The sequence below is a fragment of the Metarhizium acridum genome (genome assembly GCF_019434415.1).
Source record: "Metarhizium acridum strain ARSEF 324 chromosome Unknown scaffold_421, whole genome shotgun sequence".
Classification (NCBI taxonomy): Eukaryota; Fungi; Ascomycota; class Sordariomycetes; order Hypocreales; family Clavicipitaceae; genus Metarhizium; species Metarhizium acridum.
In genome coordinates, this window is record NW_027094035.1 from 293155 (window position 1) to 310106 (window position 16952).

At 52.2% G+C, this 16952-nt stretch overlaps 7 protein-coding genes across 8 annotated transcripts; 5 read left to right on the forward strand and 2 right to left on the reverse strand.

Moving 5' to 3' along the window:
* Positions 1 to 734: 734 nt before the first annotated feature.
* ARO8_1 (Aromatic/aminoadipate aminotransferase 1) lies at positions 735 to 3048 on the forward strand. 2 transcript variants are annotated; one of them, XM_007815270.2, is made up of 4 exons: positions 735 to 1159; positions 1272 to 1305; positions 1375 to 2525; positions 2589 to 3014. In XM_007815270.2, exons 1-4 carry the CDS (start codon positions 926 to 928, stop codon positions 2841 to 2843), a joined length of 1674 nt encoding a protein of 557 aa, XP_007813461.2. In that variant the 5' UTR covers positions 735 to 925; the 3' UTR covers positions 2844 to 3014. The 2 variants fall into 2 exon arrangements, with proteins under 2 accessions (XP_007813461.2, XP_065973919.1); XM_066121094.1 differs by having other exon boundaries at positions 735 to 2525; positions 2589 to 3048.
* On the reverse strand, positions 3015 to 5304 carry J3458_017287 (uncharacterized protein). Its single transcript, XM_007815269.2, has 4 exons — positions 5114 to 5304; positions 4736 to 4949; positions 4168 to 4681; positions 3015 to 4050 (listed from the first exon to the last, which is right to left on the reverse strand). Exons 2-4 carry the CDS (start codon positions 4899 to 4901, stop codon positions 3117 to 3119), a joined length of 1614 nt encoding a protein of 537 aa, XP_007813460.1. The 5' UTR covers positions 4902 to 4949; positions 5114 to 5304; the 3' UTR covers positions 3015 to 3116.
* Positions 5305 to 5537: 233 nt separating this feature from the next.
* J3458_017288 (uncharacterized protein) lies at positions 5538 to 5900 on the reverse strand (the record flags this gene model as incomplete). Its single annotated transcript, XM_066121095.1, has 1 exon — positions 5538 to 5900. One exon carries the CDS (start codon positions 5898 to 5900, stop codon positions 5538 to 5540), a length of 363 nt encoding a protein of 120 aa, XP_065973920.1.
* A 1733-nt stretch (positions 5901 to 7633) lies between these two features.
* On the forward strand, positions 7634 to 9176 carry J3458_017289 (uncharacterized protein; the record flags this gene model as incomplete). Its single annotated transcript, XM_007815268.2, has 2 exons — positions 7634 to 8019; positions 8096 to 9176. 2 exons carry the CDS (start codon positions 7634 to 7636, stop codon positions 9174 to 9176), a joined length of 1467 nt encoding a protein of 488 aa, XP_007813459.1.
* A 924-nt stretch (positions 9177 to 10100) lies between these two features.
* Positions 10101 to 11907, forward strand: HEM14 (oxygen-dependent protoporphyrinogen oxidase; the record flags this gene model as incomplete). Its single annotated transcript, XM_007815267.2, has 3 exons — positions 10101 to 10394; positions 10473 to 11075; positions 11140 to 11907. 3 exons carry the CDS (start codon positions 10101 to 10103, stop codon positions 11905 to 11907), a joined length of 1665 nt encoding a protein of 554 aa, XP_007813458.2.
* A 762-nt stretch (positions 11908 to 12669) lies between these two features.
* On the forward strand, positions 12670 to 12969 carry J3458_017291 (uncharacterized protein; the record flags this gene model as incomplete). Its single annotated transcript, XM_066121096.1, has 1 exon — positions 12670 to 12969. The coding sequence occupies one exon, from the start codon at positions 12670 to 12672 to the stop codon at positions 12967 to 12969; it is 300 nt and encodes a 99-aa protein (XP_065973921.1).
* A 485-nt stretch (positions 12970 to 13454) lies between these two features.
* J3458_017292 (uncharacterized protein) lies at positions 13455 to 14124 on the forward strand (the record flags this gene model as incomplete). The annotated part of the gene is made up of 2 exons (XM_007815266.2): positions 13455 to 14024; positions 14074 to 14124. The coding sequence occupies 2 exons, from the start codon at positions 13455 to 13457 to the stop codon at positions 14122 to 14124; spliced, it is 621 nt and encodes a 206-aa protein (XP_007813457.2).
* Positions 14125 to 16952: the final 2828 nt, after the last annotated feature.

A 16952-nucleotide genomic window follows, 5' to 3' on the forward strand; every position in this document is an offset into this window, starting at 1 on the left:
CCCAGCGCCTGAGCCCCTCATGCTTTGCCCCAGATAACGGTCAGAAGATTGCATTTGTATCTCTTATGGCCATGTTGTATCGGACAAGTATGGGGAAAACACAAGCCTATTCACGGTTGTGGACCGGCACGGGGAGACAATGCGGACAGATGGGCAACTGCACTGCTCTTGGATTGATGTTAGTTGCGCTCCGATTTTCCGCATGCAAAATGTAGGCTGTGAAACACCGTCGTCGCACAATGGCCCTCTCGCATCGCGTGGTTGTTATCTCAGTCCTATCAAAGCAGATGCGGAGCATGTAAGCCGGAAGCCGGCAGGCATGTCAATATTGGTACATATCAAAGATGATAAGGCAAGCTCCGCCCGCCGTCCGCCCTCCCAGTATGGGTGACAAAACGAGACAAAGACCAGGCTGTCTCATATCGCCCGAGAACGGCACCGGTTCACCCAAGGGCGCGCGCCTCATGTACGTAATGAAAGAGGCCAGGTGACCCGTTGTCGCAGGTGCGCCGGGCCCATCCAACCGCCGTCCAACCAACCATCTCCGCAACCACTGGATAAATGCGGCTAGGAGCGGTGGCCTGCCGACGCCGGACCAGTGGCCATCTGGACGCCTGCGCATCTGGACCCCGGAGTCCAAGCGCCGTGACCCCCGAACATCTGCCCCCTTGGCCCCGTAAAAGGCAAGACCGACTTGCATCCTGCACTTGGAACTTACACCACACTTTCCTTGCCATCTTTTGCATTTTGCCATCGTTGAGATTGTCCTCGAGCGCCTTTAAACAACGAAAAACCCCCTTCTCTCGCCAACAGCAGCTGCCCTTGCAGCGTATTCTCTGCTGCATCCGAGCCACTTGCACGGCCCTTGCTGCTCGCTGACAACACAAGACCGAGCCACCGACACACTTACATCCCGCCTCCAAACATGCCGGTTGCTACACCCCACACTGCCGTCCCAGGCCAGCACGACCAATCACAGCTCGCGCACGCAAGCTCCAATGGCGTCAACGGCAACCATGCTACTGCTCTGAACGGAACCAAGAATGGAGTCGCACCGGGCTCATCCATCATTGAGGACATACTGGCCAGAAGGGCCAAGGCCGGAAAGCTCGTTGCTGGAGTTGCAGCTGCTTCAGATAGCGATATGTGGAAGGGGCCCGTAAGTGACCATCTGGCATCCAGTCACCACCCGAGACCTACCTAATCATTTTTTATACATGTATTTAATTATTATCTAAAAGACACATTTTTTTCTCTAACTTGCGAATAAGCAAACCGGAAAACCAAAGGCAAAGCGCTGGGACAGTACGTAAACCCTCGCCCTCCTTTTCTCAAGCATACCCAGATCCAGTCATCTTACACCCTCTCCAACAGGCCATCTCAGCAAGGAAAGCTTAGAGCGAAAGCCATGCACCCTCAAGCTAGCAGCAAAGCACCTCAAGAAGCCTGGTCTCATTTCCCTCGGCGGCGGCCTGCCTTCCAGCGAGACTTTCCCATTCGCTGAGTTCGCCATGAAAGTTCCCTATGCTCCTCACTTCTCCGAAGACGAAACCCTAGAAAACGGGCAGACTGTCACCATTGGAAAATACGATGTGCGCGACCACGACGCCGTTTACGACTTATCCATTGCCCTCAACTACGGCCAGTCTACCGGCTCGGCGCAAATGTTGCGCTTCCTCACCGAACACACCGAGATTGTGTGCAACCCTCCTTATGCAGACTGGCGCATCTGCCAAACCATTGGCAGCACCGGCGCGCTAGAGCAAGCTCTCCGAATGCTCTGCGACAAGGATCGGGGCGATTCCGTTCTGACCGAGGACTTTAGCTTCTCGACCGCTCTGGAGACCATTGCCCCTCTCGGTGTCAAAGCCTTTGGAACCCCCATCGACAATGAGGGTTTAGTACCAGAGGCCATGGACATGCTCCTCACCAACTGGGACGACAAGGAGCGTGGCGCTAGAAAACCCCATGTCTTGTACACGGTCCCGTCTGGCCAGAACCCCACGGGTGCTACTCAGGGCACCGGGAGGAGAAGGGCCATCTACGCCGTCTGCCAAAAGCACGACGTCTTCATCATTGAGGACGAGCCGTACTACTTCCTCCAGATGCAGCCCTACGCCGGCCGCAACCAGCCTGACGCTCCTCCCCCCCGTACCGTTGAAGAATTTGTATCGTCCTTGATCCCGACATATGTCAGCATGGACATTGACGGCCGCGTCTTGCGCATGGACTCTTTCTCCAAGGTTCTGGTGCCCGGCTCGCGGCTCGGCTGGGTGGTTGGCTCGGAGCAAATCATCGAGCGGTACCAGCGTCACGCCGAGGTAGCCAGCCAAGGACCCAGCGGCTTCTCCCAAATCATTCTTTACAAGCTCCTTGACGAAACGTGGGGCCACGAAGGCTACCTTCGGTGGTTGATGAACCTGCGCATGCAGTATACCAAGAGAAGGGATGCCCTGCTCGCTGCATGCGAGGAGCATTTGCCCCGGGATATCGTGACCTGGACCCCCCCGGCCGCGGGCATGTTTGTAAGTGCATTTATTTCCCTCCCATTATCTGAGTGAGCAGCACACTGAGACAAAGCACTGCAGTTGTGGCTCCACGTAGACTACGCCAAGCACCCTCAAGCCGCCACCAAGTCCCTCACCGACGTCGAAGAAGAGATTTTCAACTCGTGTATCGACGGCGGCGTCCTCGTTGCCCGAGGTTCCTGGTTCCTGGCCGAGAAGGAGAAACCTATGCCGGGATTGTTCTTCCGCGCCACATATGCTGCTGCCAGCGCAGAGAACATGAATGAGGCCATCAAGCGATTCGGCCAGGCTGTGCGTCATAGTTTTGGCAACTAGTAGAATTCAACGTAGCCGTCTTATGAGTGACATGGCTTGCATCAACGTGGTAATATGACGTAGTTATATGGTGAAGAGTGAAGGGGGTGAAAAGGAGAAATATCACGGATATGAGTGAGGTTTATTGCTGGCTAGCTCCTGAAAAGATCAACATGTCCAAAAAGATTAACCCTCGACGACATCATACACTTGGTTGTGATTGTTCCCCATAACATATGTCACAAGACTTGTAGTTTGCCGAATCTACGCTTCGTTCCACCTTCATTCCGTAATTCATGGCTTTTCGACCTCCTGGGCTTCCCAAAACGCAACGTGAACTCCCTGCCCCGGCGACAAAACGACGTCTGCTCTCAGCATAGGACTATCCCCATCCAGTTCAAACATGTGGCTGTCTAGACGATCGAAACGCTGAAACATTCTAACTAGGACATAGCTCATTTCTGTTAGAGCAAACTGCTGACCAATGCAGATACGAGGACCGGCATTGAAGGGTATGTATTCATGTGGCTTCGGGTGCCAGTTTGACCATCGCTCGGGACTGAATAGGGCAGGGTCGGCAAAGGTCTCAGAAACAGGGGGGTACAAGTCCGGACGGCGCTGCATAACCAGTGTAGAATAGCCGACCTTGGTGTCTTTAAGAACGGGAAGAGGTTCGGTGCCGTCGGGTCCGCCGCCACGAGGGAGGGTGCAGTCCTTGAGGGCGAGGCGAACATTGAACGGGACGGCAGGGTAGAGTCGAAGCGTTTCGTTAATGACGGCCTTCATGTAAGGCATGTTCTTGAGATGTTCGTAAGTTGGCGGCTTGGTAGGGCCGACAACCTCGAGAATTTCTCGGCACAGCTTGGCGAGGCATTCCGGATGGCGTGCCAGTTCGTAAATAGCCCAAGATAGAGTTCCGGCAGTGGTGTCACGACCCGCAAGCAAGACAGCAACAATCTGGTCTCGGATAACCTTGGGATCGCGGGTGAATCGAGCAAGTTCATGGAGGAAAGTGTACCCTTTGTCGGCTTTACTCTTGGATTCCAGTTCTTCGGGGGTCATTTGCAGTGCGAGGTCGATGAAGCGTCCCACAAAGGTGTTGATGACGCGGAGGTCTGCGCGATATTGCCATTTTGGAATCAACCAGCGAAGGTTGCTAGCACGAGAGGCGATGTTTTGGAAGCGTTGTACATTGTTGAAGGCTTCGGCGAATTCTTGCTTTGGGGTACTTTGACCCATGTCAGCATGGGTACAAAAAAGAAGAAAAGAAAGAAAAGAAAACAAATTCAAGTTGATGAAAGCAATAGTAGGGACATATATGAGGACAATGAGAATGCAACCATACCTCATCGACTTGACGTCAGTTCCGAGGAGGAAATCTGTGGCAACATCCAAGGTATATCGATAAAACAAATCCGCGATATCAATGACACGTCCATTGACCTCCTTCAAATCCACCGGCTGGTCCTCTCCCTGTAAAGCACCCCCATTCGCCATCGCCCTAAATAGAGTATCCATGTGCGCCTCGAAGCACTCGAGGTCGCTGACACGATCTCTCGTAAACTGGGGTCTCAGCATCTGCCGGCTGTTATGCCACATGGCACCATCGGTTGTGAAGATGCTATCACCCAGAAATTCTCCCCATTCTTGGCGGAAGGGTTCTCCTTTGCCAAAATCAGAAAATTGCGTTGCCAAGATAGCCTTGATATTTTCCGGGTCAATGGTGAAAACGACGCGTTCGTTGGCAATACGACCTTCAACCGTGTTGCGCTTGTTGCGTTTGAAGAAGTGGTCGCGCCAGACTTCCATAGTTTTATGCGTCCAAACTGCGCGGAGGCCTCTCGAAACTATATCAAGGCCTGTTGGTGGTTAGACCGGTAGATCGGATGATAATGAAAGGCAGATCAACGAACCCAACGGGACCCAGCTTCCCATGTTCTTGCCATAGTTACCAAGACGTTTGATCCGGCGGTGTTCGTCAAAACGTCGAATCACGCGATGGAGGACAATGGCAAATAGAAGAAAAGAGAATATGACCCTCGCAGACAGTTGCGCCAGGACGGCTTCAACGGCGACCATGATGACTGTTGAAAACGACAGGCTTTGTCAAGCAAATGATGAAGTACTCTACGAAGCACGTAAGCCCAAGCCGTTTACGATATTAACAGCATTTAGTGGCAGAATTTTCATTGAACCATGAAGACCAGTTTTGGGCTCAATCGGGTTCCAACTCCAATCAAGACGAGTGATGCAAAGGACCATGGTCCATGAGTTTACTATGACCAACGTACCCTGTAGATTTTCAATGATTACCGTAGTCGGTGCACTCGGCTAAATATCCGCAGGACACGCGCACTAGGAGGTGCGATACAGCTGAACAGGTCAAAGCTGGCTGTATTGCTTCAGGTCTGTCGGTTGAACCGAGTCTTGCTGAATTCGACAAGTGGCAAAGCGACAGGACAGCAGCATAACAAGACAACAGGGCCTTCCAAAGTAGATCTTGACGAGAGGTTGAAGGAAATGAAACAAAAGCCCAGCTACGAGCAGTGTTCAGGATAAGCGAAGAATGGAAGACAGCAAAGTGGGCCATACCAAGGGGCTTTAAAGTATTTGGTCGCATTGAGATTGTCGCAAGCTGCGGAGCAACCTTGAAACCGAGGGAATTCAGCCAAATGAAGCCCGCCTTGCCCAGGGCGGTGAATGCGGATGAGGAGCTTATACGGAGTACCAGACTTGGGGAGCAGGAGTGACGAGCAGCCGTCGGGGGACGGCGTAACCATTGCCATTAGCAGTCACTCTTTGACACCGTCTTCTGGCCACTGTAATGTGCAACGAGTGATGGACGACGTTTCTCAACGAGCCATCGGCCTTGGCACTGCCGCTGTAAAACAGCTCCACCGTCGTGGCTACCCGAGTCGACAGGACAGGAGATTTCAGCTTTCCCCGATCGTCCAGTCCCCACGGTGGTTGTGTTGGCCCCGTGGGTTGAAGCTGGGGGTGCCAGCCAGAATATGGGGGAAGTGGAGGCGTAGCGAAATCAAGCCGAGGTGGAGACCAGAAATTCCCGTGTTTTAACATGACCCATCACAGAGGGTTTACGCCTCGAGTTGAGTGTTGAGGATTGCGGATTGCGTGTTTTGGGGCAGATTCACTGCAGATGCGAAAACACCGTGGTACAGATAACATCGGACGGAAACGAGGAGGCGCGCCCTCCAAGGCCTGGGCAGCACCTTCCCAACTCTCGCGCGTGCCACATGTGCAGGCTGTTAGCCTTGGCTCGAGTTGCCTGCTCTCGTAAATCACATGTGAGTGAGAATGCTTTGACTATCAATTGGGTCACTATCAGCTAGTCTCCAAAGGACAATACAATGCCGACAAAGAGCAACAGGCTCTTGGCCCATCCACCAAGATTCACAGCTACACAGACATTGCTTCATGTATCTGACATGCACGTGTTGACTGAATCACGTGTGTCGGACTAGAGCAGACTGTAGGCTTCCCCGCGCCTCCACGATTGAATTGTAAAATTGCCGATGGTTTCTTGTTCAACTTGTTGCCGAGCCTGTCTGTTCTGCTCAGTGGATGGTGAATTGCGCCACGGTACTCCGTACATGAGTAGAGAAGGGGGCGGCAGGGTGGCTGGGTGGGCCTCCCCACAGCCACCACAGTGCAACCATTAATTGATCACATCTTGATGTACTGTTATGCAGAGCATACGGAGTACATCAACGGACTTGCTTGGCATCATGCACAGCCCGCTGCCGCTAGATGTATCTGTCCGGAATCCGGATGCACCACACCTCGTCATCACTGTGGCGGAATGGCTGTTCTTCGCCAAGGTAGATGACAAATAGTCCGCAGCCCGGCGCGGCATTGGAGAGATGCGCGGCACTTGAGCTGGTCGTCAGTTATACCTGTCGTACTTTTTGGGGTGGTCCTGAGGGTGAGAGGCGTGTCGGCCTCAAACCCGATTAAAGAGATCTATGATGCAGGGTAGCATTTATTAATTGTCGAAAAAGCAAAACAATAGCGGGTTGTATCAATGTTTACTAGCGGAACAGGAAAGGGGCCGGCTGCGTCAGTACGATCTTCCGGAAGAGTGAATCAACGATGCTATTATTCGCCGTTTCTATAGTCGTTACACACCGTTTGTATCTCGGATGGCTTGATGCACACCAGATCAGACGGCATCATACACCACACTGTGGCGATGACTAATTAATCACGTGACAAAGTCCCAAGCACAGCGGTTGATAAGTGGTTGATAATCACAGATGCATCTGGATGGTGCCAGAGCCCTTAACAGGTCTAGGAATCATAGAAGAATCGAATGAGGGCACTCAAAAAACGTTGGCCGTCCTCTTTACCCAATCAACTAGGCGTTTGTACTTGGCGACTAGCGCTTCAACCTGCACGGCTCTTTGCATGCATAAGCAAGGAGAATGATCATATCACGTGACTGGTCGCAAGTCTCCACCTTTCTCTCTGGTCTTGCTTAGTCTTTCAGAGACCTTGCGGCCGTGACTATGGCATCAGTCCCAACATCGGTGCCTTGACCATTCTTTGTTCTACAATACCCACGTCTTGGTGTGATTAATCGGCGGCGTGAAACGCTGTGAATCACTCTTCGCGGCTACTGGGCCAATACTTCCAACTCGGCGGTCCTGTTGAACTAGGAAAATCTCAATCGACGCGTCGAGTTCAGACACCGGAGTTGACGACGCCACCGGCGTATCGCAACGACTTTCTCACCCTCACCCTTCACCTTTACAATCATCTGTGACTCTCAAAACACTCTTGCAACATCGAATATGTCGGTCGAAGTTAGCTTGAACACTCCTCTGGCGGATGCGCTTGATGCCGCCATCAAACCCAAGCTCATCGAAGTGGGATGGGGCACTGGCTCCGATGACTCTGCGTCCCTTTCTGAGTACATCGTCCTTATGCTCGTGAACGGCAAAAGCCAGGATCAGATCGCTGCAGATCTTTCAACCGACCTATTAGGCCTCCCTGCCGATGACCCTACCGTTCACGAGTTTTCAAGATGGCTCTTTGAACAGGTTGGCCTCCTTAACGCCCAATTGAACGGCCGCCACCCTCCTGGTAGTGATGCTCCAGAAGGCGCATCGCATGACGTGGCTCAAGGGGGAGATATGGACACTGATATGACTGTCAATGATGTTTCAGAACTTAATGCGTAAGTACTGACTCTGTTTAGTCCGTGTTGCAGTTCCTTTTACTCTGTTCATAGTATCTAACACACATATAAATAGCCCTACGGGCCCCCGCTCGATGCGAAATGGAAACTTTCGAGGTGGCAGGGACAAGAGAATGCTTGGACACATGTCAAAAGCCATGGACCGGACCGGCGACAGCGCCCTCCACCGGGTGCGAGGTAACGGCAGTGAGAGAATTAATACCCATGGTCGCGTTCCACCATCTGGGCCCCGAAACGCCCAAGGACGTATGCAGCGAAACAACCGTGCTGCGAACCTTCAGGCTGGGCTGGCCGCAGGTCCCCAAAACGCCGGATGGATGATGAACGGACAACAACCGAACGAGATGGATATCATGGCTATGATTGAGCAGCAGAATCAGATGATGTTGCAGTTGTCACAACAGCTGATGGGCGGAGGAGGACATAACAGAGGGTTTGGTAACCAGCGCCGGGGCAAGTCACTGTTTGACCGAGTTCAACACCCTCACCAGCGGAGGGGCAATCAACATAACCAACAGGCCAATGCCGACGGATCAAAGGAGACTACTGAGGGCGGGGAAGACGTTGACATGTCTGGCGAGAAGCGCAACCCCCCGAACCCCGACGACACTGTTTGCAAATACAACTTGCATTGCACCAACAGAGAATGCAAGTTTGCCCACCAGTCGCCGGCGGCCCCCCCGGGGGTGACTGTGGACGTTAGCGATGTATGCAGCTTTGGGGCTGCTTGCAAGAATAGGAAATGCGTTGGTCGTCACCCTTCGCCAGCCACAAAGCTTGCGCATCAGAGCGAACAGGACTGCAAGTTCTTTCCCAACTGCCAGAACCCGCGGTGTCCATTTAGGCATCCATCCATGCCCTTGTGTCGCAATGGTGCCAATTGTACTACCGAAGGCTGCAAGTTTACTCACGTTAAGACGAAATGCAAGTTTAATCCCTGCATGAACCCAACATGTGCCTTTGCGCATGAGGAAGGCCAGCAAGGCAGTTTCAAAGATAAGGTCTGGACTGCCGATTCATCCAACGAGCACGTCAGCGAGAGGAAGTTTGTAGAAGAGGGTGGCCAGCCGGAGCTTGTAAAGGCCGACGAGATAACGACGGACCAAGCGGCGCAGGACGCTGAGGTTATCGGATGAATGGTGTGGAGGGCTATAAGAAATCGTGAAAGGGGAAACGGTAGAGGAGGCTTTGCAATGTGACCTGTGGTGGTTGCCGTCCTGGAAAATTAAAGAAAAGAGGCGAAGCGACCAATCCAGAGCATTGAGCTTGGAGGTCATGTACATTATTGATCGACGAATGTTTCTGTCACGATGAAAGGGCATGGATGGCGTTCTATGTTTTGGGGGCGGCGAGGATTCCCGAGATGTCTCATGTCCTCAAGAGGGCCGCAAACAGCAATCGGTGGAGAGGAGAGTGACTGAGGTAGTGGCTCTTTGAAGTTTATCGGCGCACAGCTTGAATAAAAATGAAGGGGCTATGCGTCATGAAGGAGGAAGGATGGGAAACCAATAGACTATAATTTCTCTGTCGCTGTCTACACATATGTTTTGTCTTGACTTTTATAAGTGAATATCCACATCCCATCTGCTGATACCTACTATGATCTTGAAAACCTTGAATACATGTTTGCATGTGTAGATAGGTGTCCCTCACGCCAGCTCAGTCTCGAAGTAGACCGGGACGTCGATGGTGGAGCTCGGAAGTGTCAGAAGTGGTGCTCGATGCGGAACCGTCACATCAGCCAACAAAAGACGTCACCCGAGGGTTGACCCGGATCGACCCACTGCTCTCAACTCATATCACCATGAGCAATTGAAGTCGTACACACCTCAGGCATGTGTCGGAACCGGGCAGAAGACGCTGCTATGACTCTTCTATCTCTGGCATCAGCTACTCGGGGCTCCACCAGGACAAACCTCACACGAAGCTTCCAATTGCGCTGTTTGAGCAGCGTGAGCGCATCATCATCGCCGCCATCGAAATCAAGCCTTCGACATCCAGGCCGAAGCAGCAGCCAATGCGTGTCGTACCATGCCGCGCGCGCCCATCGTCCACATTTCATGACCAATCGACGGTCCTACGCCACGCAAAACAACAAAGGGGACATTGCTGTCGTCGGAGGAGGATTGACGGGTCTCACGACAGCGTACTATCTCGCGAAGCAGCTGCCGCACACTGCCAAGATTACACTGTACGAGGGGAGTGACCGGCTCGGCGGATGGATTCGAACGGATCGTGTGCCGGTTGACGTGGAGGGCGTCGGGGGGATGGTTAGCTTCGAGAGAGGCCCAAGGACGTTGTCGTCGAACCATCTGAGTACGTGGAAGTTTGACGATCTCGTGCTGTACGACTTGGTAAGATGACGCATGCTCTGCCGGACATCAGAATGAGCTGCTAATTTCCTTCTTTTTTTTTTCGGGGGGTCGTAACAGGCTCTCGATCTAGGTCTCAAGGTCTTCACACCACCCGATCAACCACGTTACATCTACTACCCGGACCATCTCGTCACGCTTCCACCGGCCGGTAGCTTCGTAGAGTTTTGCCGCGAGCCGCTTTTCCTTCAATCCCTCTGGGGCGGCCTAGGCTTCCTCTTGCGCCGCATGCGCAGCCGCGCGGTTCCCATAAAGGACATGTCCGTCTCAGAATGGCTGTATGAGATTAGCGGAAGTCGCGCCGTCGCGGAGAACGTCGCATCCGCCATGATCCACGGCATATACGGTGGTGATATAGATAAGCTGAGCGCCAGATCAGTGTTTGACCGCTTCTACTGGGCGTATTACCTGCCAAATATGGGCTCAGATCTTAGACAGATGACCATGAGAGAGCAGACGTTTATGAGTGAATTGTCGCAGGATCCGCAGATTCGCAGGATGGCACTCAAGGCACGGGGTGCGTTGTTGCATTTCGGCAAGGCGGGAATGGACAGCTTGCCAAAGGCGTTGGCAGATGTGCTGGAAGCAACGCCCAATGTAGAGATTAGAAAGGGCATTCCGGTGCGGGACATCAGCTACGACAAAGAGACGGAAAAGGTGAATGTGAGTTTTGTTTGCCAACTGGACAAAGACACCCGCCAGCACTTGGGTTCTGACCCTCTGACAGATCACAACCGGCAACTGGGCCGACGAAGAGCAGCAACACCTCGAAAACAAGACCACCACCTCCCACGATCGCGTCATATCCACCATGGCAAGCCAGGACCTCTCCCGCGTCACGGCCTCCAAGTTGCCCAGCCTCGCGGAAACGCACTCCGTGTCCATCATGACCGTCAACATGTGGTACCCCAAGAAGCACATGAAGCCACGCGGCTTCGGCTACCTGATCCCTCGGTCCGTCAGCCGTGAGCACAACACCGAGCGAGCCCTCGGCGTCTTCTACGACTCCGACGTCAGCGGTGCCGCGTCGCCCGACGAGCCCGAAGGCACGAAACTATTCGTCCTCATGGGCGGGCACTACTACGACTCTGGCGCTCCTCCACCCTCGGAATCAGACGCCGTTGAGCAGGCCAAGTCCCTCCTGGAGCGCCATCTAGGCATCCCCGCCGATACGCCCTGCTTCGCCTTGTCCAGATTTGCAAAGGAATGCATCCCGCAACATTTTGTAGGCCACAACGACCGCATGATGCAGACTGATCAACAGCTTCGTGACGAATTCCATGGAAAACTAGCCGTGGCAGGCGGCTCGTATAGCAAGATTGGTGCCATGGGCGCAATTCGCGCCGGGTACGACATCGCGAAGCAGACTGTCGGCGAGGGAGGGTGGTACACAACGGGACTGGAGATTCTAGAGTTTCCAGAACCGTTTGTCGGCGTGCCCATTTCGAAAATTCCCGTCAGGAGGTTTAGACAGCTGGAGCAGAACAGGGGCTAGGTAGAAGGCTGTGGAAGAAGATGAGGGAAACACCGGGACTGTATATTATGGCTGGGCCGAGGATTCTGGTATACCACTGGTACGAAATCATCACGGCGACTTACCAACGTATAGAGCGCAGACATTGACGCATAAGCACATATTGACAGGTGGGTAGATAATATAGTAATCCCCTCTGGCAAACATTGTTCGCAGGTGGTTCTACAGAACACCCTGGGAAATTTAGCCGCGAGCGGAAACGAAGAAGCGCAGTGCTGCAAATACGTAGCAAGTTTTTGATGTGACCGGGTATGACGAGAATACTTTGCTTACTAAACCGACATGGCCTGGCGTTTCTTACTATAGTCTTTTAGAAGCGCAACCATGGGCGAATCATGTAGATTAAAAAATGCATCATACGTCAAATTTCTGACCATCAAGATCTGTCTTCTGTAGCAACGTTCTTGCTGCCAAGGTGCGATTTGCTGCCTCGCGGATCTTGAAACGTGATGCGGCGCAGCTCATGCACGGAGCTGCATCTGGTCCCCAGTCGGCCAGTTTGTGCGACCACGCGTGAGACGGCACGGACCAAGACTCGTTTACGTACTCCGTACGGAGTATAACAAGAGACAACTACTCCGTACTAATCTGCCGGTTGGTAGCTTGTCTTTAGAATTGCATCTACATCATGCATGTCAGACCGCATTCGCAAGGGGTCTCGACAGCAAACGGCATAGGTAATGGTTCGAAACGTCAGTAGCAAACCTTACCGCGAGAAGGTTTATGCGAGTTTGCAAAGGGGGTTTCGCTGCACAGGCGGTTCGCGAGTTACCTGCAGCTCGCCCAGCGCTGAGACTGCATTTCCAAAGAACTCGTCCACTCTATTCCAGTCCATCTCCCATTTGGGTCAAGACTTTAAGAGTCATGTTTCCCCTAATGCAGTCGAACCCTCAAAATCTTATCGCCGATCAGAGTAGTGGTGACCTTGATCACGGTGTCCAGTCACCCGGTGATATCCGCGAGTCCCTTATCCAAACTCTTCTTTTGGTTCCTCTCGAGCCAGCGTGGCACGTATTCAACTAGGTGACTGTTTTCGTCGCTCCCTTCAGTCAAAACGACCAGCTTCCCCCTACAGACTTCATACCATTGTTAGCGAGTGTAAGGCAGGGACGATTGAAAATTGACAGAACATCCTTGGAGGCTAAGTTTTACCAACACGGAGGGGCAAGCAGTGACTTGTCTAGCTGCGGCCGCGACAGATAACAAACAAATCATTCCCTTATTGACAAGTCTCTCAGATCGTCAACTGCAATGCTGTATCTCCTCAATCGAACTGATTACACCCCATCGAGACTTGCTCTTCATCGCCGAGATGCTTGACAGAAGAAAGCCTCGAAGGCCACCAAAACGCAAAGCAATTCCTAGTGTGCGAACTCGCCGCAGAATTCAGCAGATCGGATGTCCAGAGCAAGGCCGAGCAACGATGATCAAATCTGCGCTTGGTAAACAGCCGTGTTTCAGCGATCAACCCTGGAAAGCAAGCGCAGAATAAAATTAGTCCACGCGCAATGGCCGGTCAATGCACCAAAAATAACTCAGAAGAGGATTACAGATGGAGCCAAGTTGAGTACCAAGCTCCGCAAGGGCCTGATCTTGCTGGCTCTGTGGTTCAAGGTCAGTCTGACTTCGCCTGCCCGGCTGGCCCTGGTACAATAGCATCAATGCATGTACCAGATTGCAGTGAATCAGAAGTCTTGAATGAAGCGCATGTTCCTAGCAGCCAACATCGGCAGACACATCCCCAGGTCTGGGAGGGAACTCGGCCAATATGTTGGCTGCTCCTGAAGACGCCTGTGACCGCCTCAACCAGCATCCTCACAGTCCCATTAGATGAGATTCTCATGACCGTTTCGGCACGGCTTGGCGACAAGGACGGAGACGTGCGATGTGCCGCCGTTGAAGCCTTATTTACTCATGCCACCCCCCCACTCTTTTGGTTCCGTCTTCGCCTGCACCCTCGAGAGGGTGCTGGGCTGCTTGAAGCGATCTTGGAGACAAACTCAACGGTCATAACTCCTGAAGATCTTGATCGAATATGCCGAGAGTACGACGAGCTTGTCAGGAGACCTATCGTCAAGGTACCTTTCATTTCATAAATCCAAAACCTCGAAATACTAACGTCTGTAGTCGTCGGCAAACGAGGTGCGGAGAATTCTGTTCGACCTCCACAAGAGATGAACGAGCGGTCCTATCAAAAGAAACGAGGCTTCCGTTCTGAACGAAGCGCATTTGAGAGGACTGATGGCCGGAAAAAACGCAAAGCGTTGGTCGACGAACCGCATCATATAAGCTCTGAAGAACCAGAACGCCAATCCACCTTCCTCGCTTCAATCAAGACATGGAGAAAGACGGCAGGAAGGTGAAATTTTACTTTCAAGTTGAAAGATTTTGGCCACGTCCGACTCATGCCAGGTTCATATCGTTTTTGTTAGTCAATTGGCGACACGAATGGTCACATTGCAAGGACCAATGTCGGTCAGACGAGAGACATATCTCCGTTATCGAGGCGTACCCTGGGGAATGGCAGATTGTTGGTATTCGCATCGATCCCATTTTGGCTTTAGCTGCGAAGGCCACCAACTTGCCTCTGCCTGACCTGTGTGTCCCACGATGACCACTCTCCATACAATGAGCCTTGTTACACGTTGCGTGTGCAAGGAGCAGGAAGATATGCCAGGGCACGAGAGCATCCATTGGCGAACAGATATTACTCATTTATGCGATAGCATCCGTACCATGAGCACTCAAGCCTATGGACATCCGCCACGATGAATACTCCGCAAATACGTCCCACTCAGTTCCAAATGGTCTCATGACTTTCTCGGCCCATCCATCACTACGCCACTCATGGGTGTACTCAACTCCGTACAAAAGCTTACAGTACTCCCAGTACTCCGGATACCAGCCAGCTTGCTCCCAATCAATAATACCTGCAATTCGCCGAGGACCAGGTCCGTCGGATATTATAATATTTCCAAGAGTAAGGTCCGCATGAGTGAAATAGATATCCCCCCGTGTCAGACAGGAATTCTCGATATGGGCCTGTGACCCCTCCCGGCCCTGGCCTTTGGCGAGTGGCAGCAGCAAGCAACCAGTCGTTAAATGACCTTATAGTCTGAAATGGCCCTTCTTCGTAATCAAGCCTGAAGAACCTATCTTAAACAGCTCCTCCGTTAATAGAATCCTAAATTGTGGTTAGCGCACTTTGTACAACATGGGATCGACACATGTTTGGCGGTATTTACCAATAAAGCGGCCCGGAGAGCCTTGGCCGACTCGTCTTAGTTCTCTGACAATTCGGCTCAAGTCACCACGTATTAATGTTTTTTCCTTCTTGGTAAGCGTTGGCCATGCTTCTCGTAATGTTTGTCCCGAAATTAGGCTCATATAAATAAAGTTTTGGTCGCCAGACTTTCTCCATCCAAATACCTCAGGCACAGGTACCTCATTGTTTGCGAATACTTGTCTGATAGCTCTCATGGTTTGTGCTTCCTCCAACCTCAGATCAGAGCAGTCACCAAACTTAACAGCGAGGCTCAGGTGCTCAAGCTTCACGATACCGGCTCCTTTGTCTGGAAATTGTTGGAGGATTAATGCCGGCGATGGTAGCTATAATAAGGGATCCCCCGATCGGAAAAATGAAGTGTCGCGAAAATCCATCTCTAGCTCTGCTATTTCAGGCAAAGAGGCGATGTCGATGCGTAACCCATTTGCTCGTTTGGCCGCCATTGCTGAGGTTTAAGGGTAATGGGAAAGAATAGAATACATGCAGTCTGACCAACTGGACGTTCCACAGTAAGTGACCGAAAGGGCGACCCGCCGGCTGCTATGATCCGCCAATTAGCGACGAGGAGGTTGTGTTGGCGCGCGACTGCTCAGTGACAACTCGGATGCTGTTTCATTGGACTGGAAGGATTCGGAACCAGAAACCCTGAATCCCCTGTTACTCAGGTCAGCTGGACAGCACGCGTATGCGCTTTGCTTTCGGTCGTCCCGCGACTCCACCAACGGACTGTGAGGACTGCGGGAAGTGCCTGATATTCACACCAAGCAAATGCAAAGCCAACCGAGACATGAGGGCCAACTGAACTGGCGTGGCGGATGCTGCATGGCTTGAAAGCGCCTTCCAGCAACGTGGCAAGGCCGTATGCTCCTCCTGATTCGACCATCGCTGAGGCATCGCGAGCTACAGAGAAGAGGCCTAACGAGACTGGCCCGATAGACAGGGCATGTCTCGATAATACCACGAGATCGCCTGGCAACAATGCCCAGGCAAAAGGTCAGCCGGTTGAAGGCCAATCCGGAGACGCAGCAGGGACCAAGTCAACAGAGCAGCACAGCCAAGCCCTTTCCAAATCCCAGGAACTCTGGAAACGCTGCTTACGACAGTCTCGAGGAGAATACAGATACCAGAGAGCGTATCAGGTCTTATATGAAGACCCTAACGACAGTCCTAAGGACTAAGCTTGACGTTATTTCTGGCGTTAACGTTTCAGCTAATCTAAAGGATCCGACCAAGTAATAGATGTTTATGAAGAAGCTGGTGGAGGAGGGCAAGGCAAAGATTTCCTATACCGTTGAATGTTATGAAAGGAGTGGGCGACGTTGCCTAGTTCATTTTTTCGGCCAAGGAAATGGTTAAAACAGACATCTAGAACATCCCGCAGGCTGCACTTCCATGGGCGGCTGTCTGCGTTGGATTATAGGTGAGTGACACCTTTGTATTTCCTTGATTTCCGTTCGCTAAGCTTTATCTAGACCCTTTTAAATCCTGCGAAAGCGACGAAATCTAATCTTACTGGTATCGCGCACGTCATCTCTAGAATGGACTGGTATTATGCTCTTACCGAATATCTTCTAAATAAGGATTCCGGTGATAAGTCTTCTGAATCAATCCTGTCCCAGCTGAAATAGAAGATACTAGCGCTTTACAAGGCCCTCCTCTTGTATCTGATGAAAAGCGTCTGCTCCTACCATCGGCACTAAGGCCTTGTCTTTCTCCGCGG

What these genes read in the sequence shown, in the direction of transcription:
- ARO8_1 (XM_007815270.2), top strand. Translation starts at nt 926, where the DNA reads ATGCCGGTTGCTACACCCCACACTGCCGTCCCAGGCCAGCACGACCAA. An exon ending in GCGATATGTGGAAGGGGCCC is followed by an intron (nt 1,160 to 1,271) that starts GTAAGTGACCAT and finishes CTTGCGAATAAG; the next exon opens with CAAACCGGAAAACCAAAGGC. An exon ending in AAAGGCAAAGCGCTGGGACA is followed by an intron (nt 1,306 to 1,374) that starts GTACGTAAACCC and finishes CCTCTCCAACAG; the next exon opens with GCCATCTCAGCAAGGAAAGC.
- J3458_017287 (XM_007815269.2), bottom strand. Translation starts at nt 4,901, where the DNA reads ATGGTCGCCGTTGAAGCCGTCCTGGCGCAACTGTCTGCGAGGGTCATA. An exon ending in GGGAAGCTGGGTCCCGTTGG is followed by an intron (nt 4,682 to 4,735) that starts GTTCGTTGATCT and finishes AACCACCAACAG; the next exon opens with GCCTTGATATAGTTTCGAGA. An exon ending in ACTGACGTCAAGTCGATGAG is followed by an intron (nt 4,051 to 4,167) that starts GTATGGTTGCAT and finishes CATGGGTCAAAG; the next exon opens with TACCCCAAAGCAAGAATTCG.